The 23,323-nt window shown below is 39.2% G+C and overlaps 1 protein-coding gene across 1 annotated transcript in view; it reads right to left on the bottom strand.

Annotated features, from left to right (window-relative positions):
- LOC148481207 (vomeronasal type-2 receptor 26-like) overlaps positions 1-23,323 on the bottom strand; it is a 197,273-nt gene that overhangs the window by 6,725 nt on the left and 167,225 nt on the right. The window contains exon 6 of the mRNA XM_088453819.1: positions 8,632-8,749. Coding sequence (XP_088309945.1) covers positions 8,632-8,749 — 118 coding nt within the window. The remainder of the gene's footprint in view (positions 1-8,631; positions 8,750-23,323) is intronic.

Here is a 23,323-nt window from a genome sequence, read left to right as displayed (position 1 = left end):
CTATTATCTTATAGAAGGTGCTAGATACATGTTAAATCAAATTTTATTGGTTGCTATGGGCAACAACTCCATTTTAAAAACCCACAATTTAGTAAATATACACTAATTGCACTAGAGACTGTAATTGCATAGGTATTAGTTTTACTTTTAAACATGTACAAAGTCGCAGAGACAGCACAACAGAAGCTGAAGATGCTGCATCGTAACATTTCTATATATTCAGACTCATTTACACAAATATGTATAAAATGTGTCACATCAAACTGATCGCTGCAATCTAGCAATATTTGAGTTTTTGCAACTAGTTGTTTTATTTATGCGAATAAGATGAACATTTTGGGTGAGAAAGACGCTCGGTGTGGCTGAGTCGATTAGGGCCTGCCACACCAGTAGAGGCTGTTTCATGTGACTGAAGCCATAGTGTTAAGGGGACACATTTACAGATGCAGCCAGTTAGTTTGTTGCAGATCGCGCCCATGAATCACGCTATGCACCACACTATGCTTGGGGGCATCCCTGATTGCAGGACTGTGTCTCTTTTCATACCTATGGAGAAACACTTGCACATCCCCGATTGCGACTGAATGGATATGCTATTGTGCATCCCTTATCGCTGGAAGGCATCTCGCGGCATGCTTGGCAAGACTCGCTGCACTATGAGCAACAATGAAGCTGGGCCCCTCTGTAATTGCCTATTTATTTCTGATTTCATATCACAAATCAATTGGGTGCCACTGCCAGTGTACCTCTCCATTTGGAGGGTGTGGGGCTGTTTCAGAATATTCATTTTTATTTTTTGTGATTGGTAGTCATGGCAGAGATAGTAATTGGCTGGTTACCTTGCTGTGGTGAAGAGGCAGCATCATTAGTAGACACATGTTACAGGATGTGTCATAAGCCACACTAAAGCACCACAGGGGGTTCAGGGAACTTACTTGTCTGGGTTCTCTGGTGGGGTTAATCTGGTGGGGGTGCAGGCTGCTGGCAGCTAGCTGGGTATGTGGACAGGTTCCTGAGTGACAATGCTGGGTCTCTGGCATGGTTTAGATACTGAAGCTGGGAGTCTGTGCTGATGCTGCCAGGTGCTGATCGCCACCATCTTGGATCTGGTCACATGACAGGAATGAGCCAATCCAGTTTGCATGATTCACAGTGGGCTTTAACAGCCAATCCAACCCAAGCACTGAGTAATGGCTTCCTTGGTGTTCTAGAGTTGCCAGTGCAATGTCTTACACAGCTAGTCTGTGTGCTAGTTCTCTGTGCTCCATAATATCATTTGGTTCCAGTGTTCCAGTTTGCAGTACACCATTGCAATAATTATTTTGCTTTCTTCTCCACCTGGAAGTGTCACTGCCAGTTGGTCTGTTTTGTCTCAGTTCTGGTGACCTACACTGCTGCTTGTGCTACATTATAGAGTCTTCTCTACCAGAATTCTCTGCCAGCACCAGTACCAGGTTCCTGCACATCAGCTGCTCCAGAAGTGGTGCACTGCAGTCCTTGAAGGGGTTAGCTTTTTGATTCCTTTTTCCAGACCACCCAACTCAGAATCTCTTGCTAAGAAAGACAAATTTATGAATAATAATCCCCTTCATCCAGCCTCATTCCAATTTCAGGAAACTGCTTGCAAGGACTTCCCTGCACCCAGTCTGAGTCCACATTCCACTTTGGATGTGACAGGAGGTAGTTGCTTGGTATTTGATGGAGGTGCGGCTAGGGGCACAGTGCTGGTGGGGGGACAGAGTGAGTGGGAAAAACACTTGTCCAGCTCAGGCAGTATAATGTGTCTTGTGATTACTGGATAGTATAGCTGATGGGTGAATTATTTTGTTGCTGCTTTACTTTGATTATCTAAGTATCCAAATTATTTTGAGTAATTGTGACAATTTTTTTACCAGAATTTACTGTTTCTTTATTTTTTATTATAGTATAATGTAAGGTTTTTTGTCAATTATTTAAGGTTTAGGTTGGAAGTACTTATTTATGGAATACAGTAGGTCAATTGGCAAGGTGCAGAACCTTCAGCTGATAGGTGGCATATGGCAAGACTTTAACTCCACAATATACTCTTGTTTGGTACACCTGTTTTCCAATGTATTTTCTTATCTGTACTAGCCATGCATATAATTAAATATGTGTTCTAAAAATCAACAAATAATTAACTATAATTGTCCAGTAAAATAAAAATCTAACACATTGTTCACAAATTTGTTTACTTTAAAACCACCAGGCTTTAGTGGATTGGTAAATATTTTTGCAAATTACAAATTTCTTTCATTGCTAAATATAAACTATTGGATCCAAATTTGCAAACCCCCACAAAGCTCTCATGAAGTTATTTTTTTTATTGCCAAATAATTATCACGGCAATGTGTGAAGAAAATCATAAGGGGCATGGGCCCTTAAAGGATGGCTAAAAAGTAAACTGACTGCTTATGTAATCACTTTTCTTCCAAGTGCAGGCTCAGCTATAGATATTGGAAGGCAAGCTTAAAGAAATATAAACTTCTTAGAGCTTTTTATGACATGTCACAATCCAAACAGACTTCTATGAGAACCGCAGCAGTTTCCTCCAATATTTTAGTCAGCCTAATAATACATAGATGTAGCTTAATTAATGTGATAATGCCTCCTGGTGATCTAACATGCAAGAGTTTGTTATGAAACACCAGAGAATTTGTATGAGACCCCTAGAGCCACACTACAGAGGTATTCTGCCAATAACAGTTGAAACAACGTTAAGCACTGCAATTCCTGGCACTGTTGTAGTAAAATAAATATGTAAAAAAATATGTTCAATAACTGCTGTAAGTAATTTGGGTCTAGTTTAGACCCTGGAGATACATAATCTCAAACAAATACATTAAAATACAGTGATTCTGCACTTGCCATTGAATATTATTTGGTGACGAACAAATAAAATATAAAAATCTCTTTGCTCTCTATTAATAAACAGGAGGCTTGAATTAATTGTACCTTTATTGTTTTAATATAAAAGTCGCAGACACACAATAACAACACAATGTAAAAACCAATTACTACACACATTTGGAGCAGCACTCGACAATTAGATATAAAAAAAATGTATCAGCCCTAAAACCTTCTAAGTAGATATAACATATCTATTTCATATTACTCAACTTGGATTCCAGGCCACACAAAAAGGTTACTTAGTTGCTATGCAAAGATTCACAGTTGTAATGTGGGGTATCTGTTTAGTATAACATAAATCAATTGTTGATCAGTTCAGAATCCTCACTTATTCTGCAGGTATGCCAGTTATTTAGTCAACAGCCATATGCAATTTACTAACACTGGCATCCCAGTGTTACACAGAGTTAATTTCTGATATGATCTCCTGAGAATAAAGTTACCTGCATTTCTATAGGCCAGTATCCTATTTGTACCCAAGGGGATGAGCAGTAAAAGAATCACTGTAGTGGTGTGCCACGCCAAGGTCCGTTATGGCTGCTGTTCTTTTCCCCACAAGGGGCTGTGGCTGGATGTAGGGGTGGCACTCACACTGGCATACAGTGGCTGTTAGTTGTCTCTTTCCTGACTGCTTGGTACAAATGTATATTTCCCAGAATATACCAAAGAAGTGGCAGAAACCTAGGTAGTCAGGAGGGTGACATCAACGCATTTCATCCCGCAAATCACTGGGACTTTCTCAAGACTCTTGAGAAAGTCCAGCTGATTTGCAAGAGGAAACATTGATAGTTCTAAGGGCTGATAATTTTTAATAGCACATGGTTCAATAGCAGAGGTCGACAATCACTGTGTATGGGAGATTAAGGTTGCAAATATGTACAACAGCAGAGATAACAATCACTGTGAATGGTAGATGAGCTTGCAATAATATTCAATGGCCGAGATGGACAATCACTGGAATAGCAGGTGCAGCTTGCAAACAATAGCAGAGGTGAATAATAACTATGATAGCAGAGGTGGATAAGAACTATGATAGCAGAGTTGATAAACAGTTGAAGCAGAATATAATAGCTTGCATATGGTAACTTTTCACTAAAGAATGCTAATGCTATAAATATAAAATAGCTCCTGGTTTGTAGATACTAGATTCAGGTTTCTATCAAAATAAGGGTCGCCAGATACACAGACCAGTTAAGGCACAAGCAGGGGAGACACCAGGACACAGGATATTTTTTTCAGAATTTGTGCATGCAGATGTTTGTCAGAAACCCAAGACCTCTCCTCCGGCACTTATCCTTTCTTATGGACAAGGAAATGTACTTTACCTTGGTCCTTTTTTGAATCTCGAATCTTTTAAACATCACTAATTTTATAACCTTGAACCAGTCATCCAGAGGATTAACTCAGGTTAATATTTAATGAGGAGCAACATTATCTCACAAACTGAGCAATGAACTGGGTGCCTCTGTCTGACACAATATCCAATTATAAGCCATGTAACCTGAAAATATGTTGGAGGAATAATGATGCAGAATGTTTGGCAATGGGAAGCTTGGTTAATGGAGTAAATTAGCCATCTTGCTAACACAATCCATCACCATCCAGACAGTGTTAAAACTCGAGGAAATCATTAAAACCACAATAAAATCCATAGAGATGTGTGATCATGGCTTGATGGGAATAGACAAAGGCAGGAGTGGACCTATAAGACAGACTCAAGGAGTTTTGTTTCTGGCACCAACTTCAAAAGACTGCACAAATTATTTGAATCTCTGATAGAAGGCCTCCAGACATAATGGTTTAGTAATTCCAAAGTTCTAGAGGCTCCTGGATGTCATTTGCACCTTTAAAATGGTCCGTGGTGAACAAAAGCCTCAGGAACTAAAGGTTTTTTGGAAATTGTTACTTCTTGTTCATGAAGAAAACTGCATGATAGGGCATCTGCTTTAATGTTTTTAGACCCGAGTCTGTATGTAATAATTAAATTAAATTAAGTAAAGAATAATGCCCAGCATGCTTGTCTTGAATTAAGTCTCTTGGGCAACTCTAAGTATAATACATTTTTGTTGTCTGTGATGACTGTGGACCTGATTCAGAGCCGGATGCTATTTGCGGATGCTCGTTCATAAAAAGGGGCTGGCTATTTAAATTAAGCGCTCGCTCTTTGCGGTCTGTTGACGCCTCTATGTCTGAACGAGCGAACAAAACATGCGCTCACTAATTAGGAAAAAACGCCCCCTGGCCGCTCGCATCCTACGTCATCTCCGCTATTTATTAGATTAATCGAGTACATCGAAAGGCGTCTGAACTGATCGCAGTGCTTGTGGTTGGATTTTCCTACCGCAATCATGCGAGCAGTTCTGGCTAAAAAACAACCAAGTCACACTGCTTTGTTAATTATGCACACCCTTAAAATGCCCGTTTTGACCATTTGGCATGCCTGCGTTTGGATCTCCACTCCCCGTTTTTAAGCACCTTCCCCTGTTACCACCCATAAACGCCTCATTCTGTCACTCAAATTAACTGGCATTCGCTATTTTGCAAGCACACGATTTTTGACTGCACTGACTGGTTCGTGCATGCGTACTAAAACCCATACGCATGCGCAGATGTGCGAACAGCCCTGAATGAGACCCTATGTCAGTATGTTTTGCCCCTTCCAGCCAAAATCTCTAATCCTCAAATGCCAATTTGATTGTAAGTAATTCACAATTATCAATGTTCTTATTACTTTCTGCAGTCAATAATTTACATGACAAAAAAGCACAGGGGCCCTTATTCAGACCCACTCGCAAGCGGCTGTCCGCTCGCAAGTGGGTCGATGGTCTGCACTGAGCATGCGTACGACAGAGGAAGCTTCGTTGTGCGCATGCGCCAGACGCGACGAGCGAAGGAAAGTCCTTCGCTCGTTGTGTCTGATCAAAGGGGGCGTGCTGTCGATGTTGATTGACAGCACGCCCCCTTTGGTGGGCATGCCGGGGGCGTGCCTCCATGACGGGGGCGTTCCCAAAGGAATGCCTCCCGTCAGAAGCCGGCCCACTGACATCACTAGTGATGTCAGTGGGAGTGATTTTGGCTCTGATAGAGCCAAAATCACTCCGGGCCTTGCAGTTGAAAACCTCAACCGCAGGCTCCGGCTCGCAGTTTTGATGGTCGCAATGGTCACGACCATTGCGGCCATCAAACTGCACGCTCATATAGGCTGTGGGTGGTGACCCACAGCTATACGAGTGTCCAGGAGGACGCTCCATTTTTATGGAGGGCGGCCCTCATTCAGAGCGGGCGCTCTGCTCAGAGCGTACGGCTCTGAATGAGGGCCAGGGATACAATTTATTTTTGACAGGATTCTTCTAAGAAAGAATTGCACCTACCCTGACCTCAGAGGCATCCACTTCTACAATAAAAGGCCACACTGGATTCAGATGCTGAATAATTGTTTCTAAAACAAAGGCTTGCTTTAAAGTTTCAAAAGCTTGAATAACTTGTGGGAACCAACTGAAAGTGTCAGTTCCATGTTTTCTTACGGGTAAGAAAATTGTGGTACCCAGTACAGAAAATGCATGGATACAACATCTATAATAATTTACAAAGCCAGGCAGCTTTTTTCATTCTATGTTCCGTAATGCACTTGTCAAATTTAATTGAGACTGAGGGACAAGATACTGGACTAGGAAATAATTGATTTTCTCATAGAGACTAAGCCAGAATTGGCCAGATAAAGCTGGATCATTTCTAGCATTGTCAATGGACCATCATCTGAACTCTGTGCACAAAAGCTCTGCAGAATTGCATCCCTATTTGAGAATACAAAGATGTGATTCTGCCAATGCAACTCTGTCTGGGTCACATACAGTATAAGATGCCTAAAGCTGTAAAAATGCAGATTGTAATGCTGAATAATTAGAGTTTTAAACAAAAGTCCAAGTTTGTGGGTCTCCTTGCAATAGACAAAAAATAACTCCTATATGTTGAACTTCTGAACCAGAAGTAATAGGCCTTAATTGAAAATAACAGCTTAATTTGAAGATGAAAATTTGTTTCTGGTCACTGCAGAAGCAGTCAATGAAGATTAATTTTGGGTTTGCTTACAGCCCCTGGAGAGGAAGTAGCCATCCTACAAATTTATTTTTGATTTGTTACTTGAAGTGTCAGATCTTGTATCATTTGTGTTAAATGCTGGATTTGATTTACCAAAATTTGGTCACGGCCTGGTGGAGGTCCCATACTGACAAAATACTATCTCCAGCACTTAGCGGGCTGGTGATAATGTTATGAAACATCAGAGTATTTGTATAAGACCACTAAAGCCACTCTACAGAGGTCATCTGCCTATAACATCTTTCTGTTGTTCCTTTAGATTTAGGTACACTCAATGGTACTTAGGATGCCACCAGGTCTTAAAACTCAGGACAGTAGGAACTTATACAATACCCTAGTGATCGCAAGAGATGTGGTTGGAGTAGTATTTATAAAGAAATATACAGGCACAACAGGAAATAAGTGTAGACAGCTCTTATAAGACTACCACAGAGCAGGGCTGATAATATATAGTAGCAAATGTTTAAATTGCTACTATAATCACTGTTAATGGCAGATACAACTACAACAGCAGAGATAACAGTCACTGTGAATGGTAGATGAGCTTGTAATTATTTTAAACAACAGCGATGGACAATCACTGTGAATAGCAGAGTTAATAAACACTTGGAGCTGGATATAACAGCTTGCATATGGTTACTTTTCACTTAAAATTGCTCAGACTATAAATAAGCAATGGCTCATGGCTTGTAGAGACAAGATTCACATTCCTATTAGACTATGGGTCTCCAGATACCCAGACCAGGAAAGGCTTACATAGAAACATAAGTGATCACTGGCATGGAGGTTAAGCCCTCCATGCCTTCTAACAGGATCAGGAAACAATCATAGTTCCCATACAGCCAAACACCCTTACTGTAATTAAGCAGAACCTGCGCTGCTGCACTAAGCAGAATGTCACTGGTGATTTAAAACAGCCGAGACCAAAAGCATGATCCCACACCTCTGTGTCCTGGTCTCCTAGAGATGTCCAGGACCCAGCATGCAGAGCAGTACTGATGCTGCACTCTAGTTTTCCAGACTCTTAGTGACAGTCGGACCCTGAAGCAAGTTGTGAGCCACTGCTCATAACAGAGTTACAATAATGTCTATTGAACACCACAAGTTTCTATGTTTCACAATGTCTTTATTTATGTGAACACCCATCAATAGTGGTTACAATATAGATATGTGCACTAACCCCTGTTTTTTATATTGGTTTTTTAGCTGGATTAATCTTTATGTTTTTTTTATTAATCTGTTTTTTTTTTCAATTGATAAAAATAGTTAAAATCATGTATTTTTTGTATTCAAAAACCCAAAATTCAGATTTGAAACACAAATTCTAAACCACAGAAAAATCAGAACCATGACCCTGATTTGTCCTTATCTCCTAAGGAGATCTGAACCACGACTGGAACTCTCCATATTCATGAAATTTGGGTGGTTTGAGATTCCTGGAGATTCAAACTGCACATCTCTACTAGAATATACTATAATTCATTAAACATAAAGTTGTTGAACAACATTTTGTGGGATGCTTATGAGTGACAAACGATTTATGTGCATATGTATTCCCTGCCTTTCATTTGGACTGGCTAAGCAAAATAATATTTGTACAAATACCATTGGATATTTCTCCCTCTGAGCACAGCAGACAGTCATAGCAGCATATAAGATAGCCTCCATTTGCAGCTTTCCTGAAACCATTATGACATTTTTCAGAACATCGACCTCGTGGCACCTATTAATATAAAAAAGTGAAAGTTATGTTCTTTTATTAGCCTTTGATCATGACCATCTTCTTTAAAAAGATGACAACACTGGAACATTATACCCAATCTTGAAGAATATTGTGAAGCAGGATGATATTGTCACAGTGAATTTTGTAGAATTTTTTTAGTCATTGTATAAAAACAGATGCGGGGGCAGCCAGTAGTCCCAGACATGGGGCATGTCCACCCTGTTTTCCAGGAGTGGCCATCCCAGAGACTGCATGAACATACACAATCTTTTGTGCTTGCAAGCTGGCCAGCCTGATTAAGCTGAGGCTTACTTACTGTAGCTGTCCAGCTGCCCAGTGCCATCCGCCAATGCGGCGATCAAACACCGATTGTCGTGATGGTGATCCCAGTACTGTGACCTCCGTAGCAGTGCTAGGATCAAAAATGCAGCAACTGACATTATCCAAAAATACATTTTTTCGTATTGATTCATTTCTGTTTTTTATATGATATATTAAAGTAACTTGGGGTAGCGCTAAAGCCAGTAACATTGTTTTTTGTATCAAGAGTGTAATGGTGTGGCATTTAATTTTGTCCCTTAAGCAGCCATCACTTAGGGGGACAGGCTATAAATTAGAAGTGGACAATAAGCAGCCCCCTAGCTGTTATATAAATACACATCCCAGATTGCCCTGCCACAGTTTTGCTATTTGCCCATGATAAAACTGTAGCAAAGCATGCTGGTACAGTATGTGTAGTTCAACAATAGCTGGAGGCTGCTTATTGCCTGCCCCTGTATGATTCATTTGAGATAATAGTTGTTGTTGTCAGCTTAGAGATTTTGTGGAAATTGCCAACATCTCACTGCTTATTACTTGTTACTTTATGATAGGTGGGGCAGCTGTTCTGTGCAGAAAACAGCATTGCACCTGGACCTTTGTCGGATTTATACTCGCATTCCTGGAGGGGTGCAAGAAGAAATCCATAGTCGGTTTTAGTAGCACAGTGTATTGAATAGCTCTGGGAGCTCACTCCTGGTGCTATTCACTTAACATTTTATTGAATAGAGCCCTTGTATAGAACCAATCACCATCATGCAAACTGGCTGGATAAGATTCCATTCAGCCAGTTTGTAAGAGTCAAAAAGTATTGCACAGAAAAAGAGATCTGCAAACAACAATTAAACAAAACAGCAGGTCCTCTCCATGCTAAAGGGTATTGTAATCTTTTGTTAACAAATGCTAAAGAAAAAATAAATCTAATTGATTGTATTGAGTTACTAAAAGTTAGAGATAAAAAACAAGAGACTAATGATAGAATACATTGGGCTTTCATCACCCAATATAATACCTCTTTTAAAGAAATAGAAAATGCATATAGAAGCAACTGGAAATTATTATTACAAGACAATAAAATAGGAATGTCCTTACCAGGAAAAACAATATTTATTTATAGGAGAGCACCAGCACTTAAAAATCAACTTGTCAAAAGCAGCTTGGATTACGAAATTAGAAAGAGCATCATATCAAAAGGGATTCATCACTGTGGGGACTGTCTAATATTCAATACCATGAAATCGACTAATTGCAAAATGATGGATGTTTAAGTAAATGGAAAAAAAATATCCCATCCGGGAATTTATTACATGTGACTCCAGGAATGTGATTTATATTCTGGAGTGGGAATGTGGCCTCATTTAAGTAGGAAAAGCTAGTAGGAACCTGAAGGTTAGACAGCAGAACACGTCTATAATATCCGCAAAGGTTTGGAGACACACATAGTCTCTGCAAATTTTAAGAAATGTCATGCTGGTAAAGAAATATATATTAAAATCTTTCCTGGGTATCCAATAAATACTCCTGAAATGGAGGACACATGATATTGAGAAGAGACTCTCTCAAACTTAAATGAGGTGGATTCACCAATTAGGGACACTTGTACCCAAGGAGCTCAATTGTGAGTTTGAAACTAAATATTTTTAACCTAAAATAACCATTCAGTAATACCCAAGAATTTGTATATTTATTGATTTTATGGTTTTCCTATTTTTGGGATTTTACGATATATAATTGTTGCTATCTAAAAAATAACTTTTCATGCATGCTGTGCAAATCTATATCTTCTAGTTTTCACTATCTATTTATGAGTGACTCTTTATGCTGCTTTGTAATAATGGTGCTTATTTCATGGTAATTTGAGATGTCTTCTTTTTTGGGGTCTTGGCCAATTGGTGTTATCGTAATTAATATATATGGACTCCTGATACCCATATTCTATGGACTGGCCGACAAACTGTCTTGTTTATAAAGCTATCAGGACTTTGGACTACCACCATGTGACAACATTAAACACTGCAAATTTAACAAAGTGCATAGCTTCCAGGTACCGTGGAATGCATTATATTTCCGGTTTCTGGGGAGTGAATGAGACAGCGTGGCTAGTGAAAGATGTCCATTAGTGGCAAGTGTCAGCAGGTGTAAGTAGGAGGACTTAGGATATATAAGGGGGAGCTTTTGTGACTCAGATACACTTCCGATGAAGGACTGTAATGTCTGAAATGCATTAAGCATGGCTCACTTCTTTTCTGGACTCCTAGTGTAAGCAGCACTGGTATTGTATCCCAATTGGTGGACATTATTATCTGGATAGAGGACCATTCATGCTCTTGATTCATCTTGGACTCAGGACTATTATCCATCTGATGCATGTTGCTGTATTTTGCCAGTGAGAACCTGTTACATGGGTTTATCTTTCTAAACATTGTAAGTGCAACTTGTGATTAAAATTTTTGTTTTATTCACAAGAGAATTGGAACTCTCCTTGAAGAAATACTGGACATTTATGTAAATTTACTGGAATTCTCCCTCAGATTGGAGGACTGAGGTGTGATCAACTCTTTAAATACTATATGTGGTTTACACTTTGGTGTTTATACATAATCATGGTATTTGGAGAGCACTTGTAAGATTGTACATTTCATTTGAACTGTTTTACATATTTTAGTATTATTTTGGGTGTATACTCCCTTTCTACTAACTTCAGCTGCACTCTTAGTTTTCACCTCTTGAGGATTTATATTCTTTGTAAAGATGAGGGCAAAAGAGAGCGGCATGGTTGGGTGTAGGTAGTGGTGCAGATGTAAGGAAACAGATTGGCATGGATGCAGGAAGACAGGGCTGCAAGTGGAGAAAGACAGATTGGAACAGAGGAGAGAGTATAGACTAGCACAGTTGGGAGACCACACAGCAGTAGGGATTGGGGAAGATATAGCAGCATTGAGGCATATAGGGGATTTAAGTGTTCAAGCATAGACATAGTATAATAGTTTTAGCAATTGGGGAACTGAATGTGTATTCTAAAAGAGATACAGTAGATCTATGAAGTAAGAAGGATGTTGCAACCCATTGGTATTGCTGTTTTGACCAAATGGGAAGATTGTGGGCACTGAGTGAGATGTGGGAGCCACATAACTGCTCAGACCTTAGTTGCATAGACTGCATGTGTGTATTCCAATGAGCACACAATTGTGTGAATTAGCATCTCCACCATTTAGTGAGTGACAGCAATCTCACTCTGTAGGTTTTGTGAAAACCTGATGTCCCCTGATAAAGGAGGTATGCAAAACAGCTGTCGAGACTTGCTGGGTTCCTGAGCATGGCTCCCCAGTCTCTTTCTCCATTGAAGCCTATGTGTCAAGCATCATGCTAAACATTATACCTATTGTGCAGAGTGATCTGTAAGATGGAATGCTGTACTTCTGATTTTTTTTTGACTATTAAATGTATGGCTTTTTTTTCAAATGGTGTGCTGGTTTTGGTTCTTGTTAAAATTGGACTATATGATATAATTCATTATTTGACCTTGCACCCGTATTGTTTATACTCCAAGTGATGTGTGTGACTCTTTTGTGTTCTCTCTCTCTCTTTCTCTCTTTCTCTCTCTCTCTCAAAAGTATTATTGATACCTCTAAATCTATATACCCAAAATGTCGCTATTTAGCGCTCTAAGGCCCTGATTCAGACCCACTTGCGAGCGGCTGTCCACTCGCAAGTGGGTTGATGTTATGGACTGAGCATGCGCACGACGGAGGGAGCTCCGTCGTGCGCATGCGCCAGATGCGACGAGCAAAGGAAAGTCCTTCGCTCGTTGTATCCGATCAAAGGGGGCATGCTGTCAATGTTGATTTACAGCACGCCCCCTTAGGTAGGCGTGCCAGGGGCGTGCCTCCCTGATAGGGGCGTTCCCATGGGAACGCCTCCCGTCAAAAGCCGGCCCACTGACATCACTAGTGATGTCAGTGGGAGTGATTTTGGCTCTGATAGAGCCAAAATCACTCCGGAGCTTGCGGTTGAAAACCTCAACCGCAGGCTCCGGCTCGCAATTTCGATGGTCGCGATGGTCACGACCATCGCGGCCATCAAAATGCACGCTCGTATAGCCTGTGGGTGGTGACCCACAGCTATACGAGCGTCCAGGAGGACGCTCCATTTTCATGGAGCCCGGCCCTCATTCAGAGCGTGCGCTCTGCTCAGAGCGTACGGCTCTGAATGAGGGCCTAAGTCGCATAAGAAATAATTACTTTCGAATCCAATTGTGGTTCCAAAGCACAAAAAGTTATATTACAATAAAAAGAAAGTTACACGCTTTGAACTAACACAATTAGCGCAAAAAGCAAGTAAATACAAAGGTACAAACCGATACATATGCATGCGCAATGGTCCAGTATGCAGTATTTGAATCCTGAATCTGCGGTCACCATCACCCAACGATATGGAGAAATGACTGACTACTACCCCAGCTCACAAGCCTATATTTGGTACAGGTTTCAGAGACAACAAAGGAACAGAATAACAGATGCTCATTGGTTCTTGCTTCAGGTCACTCCGTTCATTGGTTAGTTCATATGGTATTACTGGGAGTATGTCCCAGATCTTCAGATGTAGCTTTTTATGGTTTTCCCACTGAAGAACTAATAAAAAAGACTCTACATACAGAGATACATTCTAACCTATAATTCATATCTTGCGAACGCATGCTGCGATTTCCTTGCTGATGTGATTTAGAATGGTACCAAACATGACATGTCTACTAGATTCTGTACCTTACATATCATAAACATACATTCCACAACATAATTATATGCTACTAAAACCACTAATATTACATTTAATGTGAGGGAACCTTTTTATACATATGCATTCGCATATTTGCATCTCTGTAACATTCGTATATATGTATGTGCTATGTGTATGCATGTATGTTTATGTGTGTGTTATGTGCATCAGAGTATGTGTAATGGAGAATATAAATTATATATATATATATATATATATATATATATATACAGTCAGGGACATAAATATTGGGACATTGACAGAATTTTCAGATTTTGGCCTCTTTTGACCACCACAATGGTTTTGAAATTAAACAAACAAGATGTGCTTTAACTGCAGACTTTCAGATTTAATTTGAGGGTAATTACATCCAAATCGGGTGAACGTTGTAGGAATTACAACGGTTTCTATATAGGCCTCCCACTTTTTAAGGGGATAAAAGTAATGGGACTATCAACTCAAAAGCTATTTCATGGACAGGTGTCGGCTATTCCCTCGTTATTTCATTATCAATTAAGCAGGTAAAATGTCTGGAGTTGATTCTAGGTGTGACATTTGCATTTGGAATCAGTTGCTGTCAACTCCAATATAAGATCCAAAGAGCTGTCACTATCAGTGAAGCAACCCATCATTAGGCTGAAAAAATCAAAAACAAACCCATCAGAGAGATAGCAAAAACATTAGGTGTGGCCAAATCAACTGTTTGGAACATTCTTAAAAAGAAAGAACGCATCGGAGAGCTCAGCAAAACCAAAAGACCCGGAACACCACGGAAAACAACTGTGGTGGATGACAAAAGAATTATTTCCCTGGAGAAGAAAACCCCTTCACAACAGTTGGCCAAATCAAGAACACTCTCCAGGAGGTAGGTGTATATGTGTCAAAGTCAACAATCAAGAGAAGACTTCACAAGAGTGAATATAGAGGGTTCACCACAAGATGCAAACCATTGGTGAGCCACAAAAACAGGAAGACCAGATTAGTTTGCCAAACAACATCTAAAAAAGCCATTACAGTTCTGGAACAACATCCTATGGACAGATGAGACAAAGATCAACTTGTACCAGAGTGATGGGATGAGAAGGAAAGGAACTGCTCATGATCGATCCAAAACATACCACCTCATCAGTGAAGCATGGTGGTGGTAGTGTCATGGCGTGGGCATGTATGGCAGTCAATGGAACTGGTTCCCTTGTATTTATTAATGATGTGACTGCTGACAAAAGAAGTAGAATGAATTATGAGGTGTTTCGGGCAATATTATATGCTCATATTCAGTCAAATGCTTCAGAACTCATTGGACAGCGCTTCACAGTGCAGATGGACAATGACCCGAAGCATACTGCAAAAGCAACCAAAGAGTTTTTTAAGGCTAAAAAGTGGAATGTTATGCAATGGCCAAGTCAATCCCCTGACCTGAATTTGATTGAGCATGCATTTCACTTGATGAAGACAAAACTGAAGGGAAAATGCCCCAAGAACAAGCAGGAACTGAAGACATTTGCAGTATAGGCCTGGCAGAGCATCACCAGGGATGAAACCCAGCGTCTGGTGATGTCTATGCATTCCAGACTTCAGGCTGAAATTGCCTGGAAAGGATTTCAAATAAAGTATTAAAAAGTGAAAGTTAGATTTAGGATTGTTTAGTTTGTCCCATTACTTTTGGCCCCTTAAAACGTGGGAGGCACATATAGAAACCGTTGTAATTCCTACACCATTCACCTGATTTGGATGTAATTACCCTCAAATTAAATCTGAAAGTCTGCAGTTAAATCACATCTTGTTTGTTTCATTTCAAAGCCATTGTGGTGGTGAATAGAGGCCAAAATCTGAAAATTCTGTCAGTGTCCCAATAATAATGGACCTGACTGTATATATATATATATATATATATATCTATATCCATCTCCAACTTTTATCCATTTCTTTCATAATTTAATATTTAGACATTGCCTTAACCAAATTCTAAGGTGTAAATAAAGTTTCATTTCTATGCAGGGGAGACCAACAGCTGTTTGCTGAAGTCACATCATCTGGTGGCTAATTCAAAGGTTTTCATCTGCCTATTCAATGTCTAATTGCCAGTTCCTTTGAACAGCAGTAGTATCGAACAAAAGGTATACAATTGTTAACGATTTACAGGTTCCTGACAATTATTTGTAACTTTGCATTTAGAACCGTTCTCTGATCATATCACTATCTGTGTTACATTTTAATTATTTGTTACAGACATATTGTATTAGTATGCAGAGTTTCTCAATACATATGCAAAAACCACAGACATATGCATTAAAACCTGTTTTCCACACTCTGACTAATCCTTGTAGTAATATAAATATATATTTGTGCGTATCGGAATTGCGCTGATGCAGAGTAGTGTCCAAGCAATTTGTCATCAGACCATAGACGACTAAATTGTCAGATAATATTTGTACAGCGATTATACACAATTATTTGACTTCGACAGCATTTACAGTGCTTCACTTTTTCTACATTTTGTTATGTTACAGCCTTTTCCAAAATTGATTTTTTTCCTCAAATTCTACAAACAATACCCCAAAATGACAATGTTTTAAAAAATTTTTTTTAGATATTTGCAAATTTAGTAAAAAAAAACTAAGAAATCACATGTACATAAGTATTCAGAACCTTTGATCATTACTACAGTATGTTGATGCACCTTTGGCAGCAACTACAGCCTCAAGTTTTTTTGAATATGATGCCACAAGCTTGGCACACCTATCTTTGGGCAGCCATTTTCAGATCTCTCCAGAGATGTTCAATCAGATTCAAGTCTGGTCTCTGGCTGGACCACTCAAGGACATTCACAGAGTTGTCCTGAAGCCACTCATTTGATATCTTGGCTGTTTGCTTAGGGTCATTGTCCTGCTGAAAGATGAGCTGTTGCCCCAGTCTGAGGTCAAGAGCGCTCAGGAGCAGGCTTTCATCCAGGATGTCTCTGTACATTGCTACATTCATCTTTCCCTCTATCCTAACTAGTTTCCCAGTTCCTGACAATGAAAAAAAAACATCCCCACAGCATGATGCTGCCACCACCATTCTTCACTGTAGGGATGGAATTGGCCTGGGGATGAGCAGTGCCTTTGTTCCTCCAAACATTACACATGGCATTGATGCCAAAGATTTCAATCTTTGTCTCATCAGACCAGATAATTTTGTTTCTCATGGTCTGAGAGTCCTTCAGGTGCTTTTTGGAAAACTCCAGGTGGGCTGCCATGTGCATTTTACTAAGGAGTGGCTTCAGTCTGGCCACTCTACCATACAGGTCGGATTGGTGGATTGCTACAGAGATGGTTGTCCTTCTGGAAGGTTCTCCTCTCTCCACAGAGGAATGCTGTAGCTCTGACCTTCAGGTTCTTTGTCATCTCCATGAGTAGGACCTTTCTCCCATGATCGCTCAGTTTAGATGGCTGGCCAACTCTAGGAAGAGTCCTGGTGGTTCTGAACTTCTTCCATTTATGGATGATGGAGGCCCCCTGTGCTCATTGAGACCTTCAAAGCAGCAGATATTTTCTGTAACCTTGCTCAGATTTGTGTCTCTAAACAATCATGTCTCAGAGGTCTACAGACTATTCCTTTGACTTCATGCTTGGTTTGTGCTCTGACATGCACTGTCAATAGTGGGACCTTATATAGACAAGTGCATGCCTTTCAAAATCATGTCAAAACAACTGAATTTACCACACATAGACTCCAATTAAGCTGTAGGAACTACTCGAGGATGATCAGTGGAAACAGGATGCAGTTGAGACCAATTTTGAGCTTCATGGCAAAGGCTGTGAACTTATGTACATGTGATTTCTTAGTTTTTTTTTAATTAAGTTTGCAAATATCTAAAAAAAACTTTTTTCACACTGTCATTATGGGGTATTGTGTGTAGAATTTTGAGGATAAAGAAGAATTTATAAAATTTTGGAACAATGTTGTAACATAACAAAATGTGGAAAAAGTGAAGTGCTGTGAACACTTTCCGGATGCACTGATATATATAAATATATATATATATATATAAATATATATATATATATATATATATATATATATATGTGAGGCCCCGAAATGTTGGTGGAATGGATTAAAAAAACACACGTTTTTGCTAATTTGAAGACTCTGAGTGCAGCTGTTTGGATGTATTATTTGTATAATATATATATATATATATATATATATATATATATGTCCTGAAGGCAGCACTCACAGGAAATTCAATAACATTTGGGGTGCTCCACTAGAGATGCTGAGGTCCAGTATATAACACAAAGCTTGATGGGCACTAACCAGTCAGTAGAAACAGTAAGGTAAATTACTCACGAATCACATAATATTAGTTGATGTTTTGGTCCAAATAAGACCTTTGTCAGGACAAGGCAATCACCACAAAGCTACCACCGTAGAGACCCATAAACCACTGTTCCTGTAGCCCATTTATATAGCCATATCAATTAGTGGAGCACCAACCACAATTAAAAAAATGGAAGCTAACCATCATGTAGCACATACGGCATACTAATACACACAAAATTATTAAATGGAAATCCTAATCTTACCATATGTGCTGCTACCATATGTGCCAGTATAAAAAAACCTGCAAAGCCCTGCATGTTATAGTATGTGGACACCGTGCCCCCACATTTCTGGCCGGAAGCACCATTCGCTCAATGCTGTGGAACCAATCGCTGCTGGAAGTGGTACATGGGCAGGCTCCAATGTAAACAAATAATGATGTTGCCAAGCCAAAGTGAGCAACACATGGACACTGCATCGTGTAGGCACAAAGTGCCACAGGTGTCCAATAAAGTAGACATTGCAATAAAGTCACACTTATAAAATAATACGGGAAATATAAATCCCATATGTATTGAAAAAACGGCTAGACCAATCAGCTTCAGGGTAAGAAATCACACCCATTGTGTGTATCACTTCCTATACCACTATATATATATATATATATATATATATATATAAACAAATAATCTACAATACTGAAATTAATGAATCAATACTCCACAAACCAATTCAAAATAAAGACATAATAAATATAGAAGAAGACTAAATAATAAACAAAATTAAACGTAAAGGAAATAGATATAAATTATTATGCTAACGCAAAAAAAATCAAAATCAAAGCCAAATAAACACAAAAAAATAAAAAATCTTATAGATTGAATTAAAAAAATACTATTATAAATAATATTATAAATATAAAAAGAGTGCCAACATAGCTTGCTATACCACATGCAGGAATCTTGAGAGAAGGATTTTTTTTAAATAAAAAAGGGGGAAAAAATGTTCTACAATATAGATTATTGTCTTTACCGCAGAAAAATGTTATATGGGTATTATTCATTAAGGCCTGTGGGGCCACGATGTGAAAGCTAAAGATCCATTTGTCCTCACATATTTTTAATAGCAGCTCTCTGTCACCACCACAGGTAGAATTTGGGATATTGTCTATTATCATGCATTTCAATGTAGCTGCCGAGTGTCCAACAGAGGCAACGTGCTTTACTACTGGCTTGTCAGAGCTCTTGGACTGTAAAGCTGCACGTATTGTAGAGCAATGATTAGCCATGTGGTCTCTAAAAGATCTTGTTGTCCTCCCAACATAATAGACACCACATGGACATGTCAGTATATACACTACAAAATCTAAGGTGCAGTGTAGTCGATGGGGATTTCTATCTTCTTCCCACTGTGTGGGTCAGCAAAATGGGTCCCTGTCAACATCAAGTGGTAGGTGGTGCAATCTGCACAACTGTAACAACCAGGGAAGTAGCCCAAAAGCCAGTGTGTCTGTGCCTCACTGGGTTGCTTCATAGGATGCATCAAAAGTTGATGTAAATTTGGACCACGATGATATATGCCAACATAGCTGGTTGTTTACTGATTCCATCAAAGGTTGGGTCTGTTGTGATAATTGACCAATGCTTTTTGATGGCTTTGCTAGTTCTATTGGCAGCTAGGTCATAAGAAGCTGGATATATAATTCTAGAAATTCCAACTCTCTTCTTTGTCGTGATTTGTAGGTGACTTTGCCATGCTATAGCGAGGCACCTATCAACTACTACTGCTACTACTGGTGAGTACCCTCTTCACATAAATCTATCCTGCATCTCTAACAACTGTAATTAAGCCAGGTTCTGGGAGGTATTATTCCGAAGCACACAGATAAACTGTGATATTGGTAATGAATCCTTCAAACTACTCATGTGGTGACTCGTCGCATGAAGCAGTGCATTCTGATCTATGGATATATGATATAAGGTAGTGCTTAATCCAGTACCTTTGCGTGAAATGGTCACATCTAAAAAATTGATGGACTGTTTATCTAAACAAGCTGTAAAGTGTATAGGGCTATCTAGAGAATTGAGGACTGGGATCATCTCAAAGAATTTGACATCCACCCCATTCCAAATTAGGAACAGGTCATTGATATATATATTTTGTAGCAGGCTATCTTAGCACCAAATTGACCCAAGATGTGATGTTGTTCGTATTGCTGCATGTAAAGTATGGCATATGATGTGCCAGACAGCTGGATGTAATAATTTGCACAGTAACAGAAATGGTTAGACCCAAGCACCAATTCAATCAGTTAACAAAGAAACTCAATTGAGGGCCCAACATGAGTACCAATACTGAGAACAATACTTACCATTTCTATGATGTGGAATCATGGTATAGAGTGATGCCAGGTCCATTGTGGCTAACCACATATCATCCGTAAGCTTATTCAGTAATGAAACCTTGTCAAGAAAATCGGTGGAATCACATAGAAAACTCTATCACTGTAACATGTGGTTGTAGAATCCCATTGCTAAAGAGAGCCAAGGTTTTCAACACCAAACCTTTAGCGGAGAAAATCAGTCGACAGGGCTGGTCAACCAGGGACTTGTGGATCTTGGGTAGTAGGTATATAATAGGTGACCTACAGGATGTGCCACTTTGAGATAAGATGGTACTTCTTCATCAATCCAACCTTAGTTGTACTGCCTGGTTAAGTACCATATCTACCCTGCATTTGACATCCAGCATTGGGTTTGTAGCCAATTTGGCATATGTTTGTGTATCACTAAGTTGGTGGCGTAATCCTCGGTCATAAGTGCCAGTTTTGAACAACAAGTGCTCCTCCTTTATTGGCTAGTCGTATCACCAATGTGTCATCATTGATTAGATCTTGCAAAGCTTGCCGTGTGGCATAGTCAAAATGTCCTATCTTTTATTAATCTGACAAGAGGACATCTCATATTCAACCAGCCATAGATACATCTTAATGCTGGCTTTATTTGACTGGTGGTCAAATAGACTAGGGTTTTTGAATTTGCTAAAGGTAGACATATCTTTAGAATTAGCAAAGTAATCACACACATGCAATTTGCAATCAAATTTATATTGGTTGACAGACCAATTGAATTTATTATACTGAACCATAGGTATGAATGAGAGACCCATTGAGAGAACTTCAAATTCAGCAATGGAAAGGGGCCTACTTTATAAATTATAGATGGGTTCTAGTTCCTGGGGCATCCCCTTCTCTGCCTTTTAGTTTTTACCGCCATGTCTGCTTGGATATCTGGGGCATGTAATGGGCCTGGCACCTGACCTCTGCCTAAAATAGAGGAACCACTTGGAGGCCTTTGACAGTTTGACTCATTCTCAGAATTAGAGTGTGAGGAACATGTCTCAAAGTGTGTAGGGGACCTAAACCGTGTGATCCCACACTGTGTCTAGTGAAGTGCTCACCCCTCTATCACCTATAGACTTTGTGGTTAGTGTAATATGAATTTACTGTTGCTAATATCTTATGCTTAAATTTAATAAGATAACTCTGATAACTATTGAACTGATCCTGTAACTTTCCTAACCAGCTCTCAGATGTATCGATAGTCAAAGTATTGAGGTTACTAGGGTTTGAAAAGTCTAACCTCTTCCCTCACTTTGGTCAACTCCATCCCTTCTTCCTTGATGACTAATAATATTAAGTCCAGTGAGCATTGTTCAACACCCTCAAACCATTTAGTCCAGAATACCAAATTATTATGCCCAATGGTGGGGGTGTTGCTCACTCTAAACCCATGTGGGATTTTCTTATTACAATAGTAATCAAAAAGGATTTGACCATGTAGGGTCAGATCTACTTCACATATTTTGAGCCTCAACAATTTGTGGTATATATCCATACTCAATTCGTCTGGTAATTTGGCAAATTTGGTATGGTCAAAAATGTCCCCAATGCCACAGATAGGCAGGCCTAAACAATGTTGGCACTCACAAACAAGAAAAAATCATTAGAAAAAAAAAAGTGAAAAATAATAAAAAAACAACATAAAAATAGAAATAAACAAAACATAAAAACCGCATAAAATACGCCATGCTACAGGTGATCCATTTCTGAAGTTGTCCATGCGCTCACAGGGTCCATTGTTGGATTCCAAACACATTGCAATTTCCAAGAGAAAACATCAATCAAAGGAATACATGTAAGGTGTTGTGACTCCAGGTGCTAGCCTAAAGGTCCAATGTGTGACCCATTATCGTATATATCCAGATGGATGCACTTACAATACATTCCTTAACATGTGCGGTGCTTCTCTAGAGACACTGAGGTACAGTATATAATATGTCCAGATGGATGCACTTGCAATACATTTCATAACATGTGGGGTGTTCCACTAGAGACACTGAGGTCCAGTATATAACAAGGAGCTTAAATGGGCACTCACCAGTCAGTAGAAAAAGTTACTTTAATTACTCTTGGAACTTTAAATTTGTTTGGAATCCAAAAATGGACCCTGTGAGCCCATGGACCACTTCAGAAATGGAACACCTGTAGCACGATGTATTTTGTGCAGTTTTTACATTCTATTTATTTATTTTTTTGTTGTTTTTTTATTATTTTAAAATTTTAATTTATCTAATTTTTCTTGTTAGTGAGTGCCAACATTGTTTATGCCTGCCTATCTGGGGCATTGGGAGCTTGCATCAGCTGTCTAGATCTGATCGTATGGTGATATACTCCACATTACATAATAAGGATAGGCTTTTCTTGATTATATTACTCTTGATCTGTGTAAATGTGTTCACACTTTTAATTCTCCAAAAAGCAATTGTGTCTATAAGATTGTTTTGCAGGCTGCATTTGGATAATCTGTGCATACAGTATATGGTGTTTGACAACATGGCCAATGTTTATGCACATATGCTAGATGACGCAGCTTTTGAATTAGCACAGAACACATTTGCTCTTTGACAGATTATGCAGATTAGGTTGACCATACCAAATTTGCCAAATTACTAGATGAGTAGATCTGACCCTACATGGTCAATTCCTTTCCGATTACTATTGTAATAAGAAAATCCTTCATGGGTTCAGAGTGAGCAACACCCCCACCATTGGGTGTAATAATTTGGTATTCAGCTCCAAATGGTGTTGGGTGTTGAAAAAAAGCTCACTAAACT

Source organism: Taudactylus pleione, unplaced genomic scaffold, assembly GCF_031769625.1.
Source record: "Taudactylus pleione unplaced genomic scaffold, aTauple2 ptg000592l, whole genome shotgun sequence".
Taxonomy (NCBI): domain Eukaryota; kingdom Metazoa; phylum Chordata; class Amphibia; order Anura; family Myobatrachidae; genus Taudactylus; species Taudactylus pleione.
Note: the sequence above shows the minus strand (reverse complement) of the source record. Positions and strands in the feature narration are given on the sequence as shown.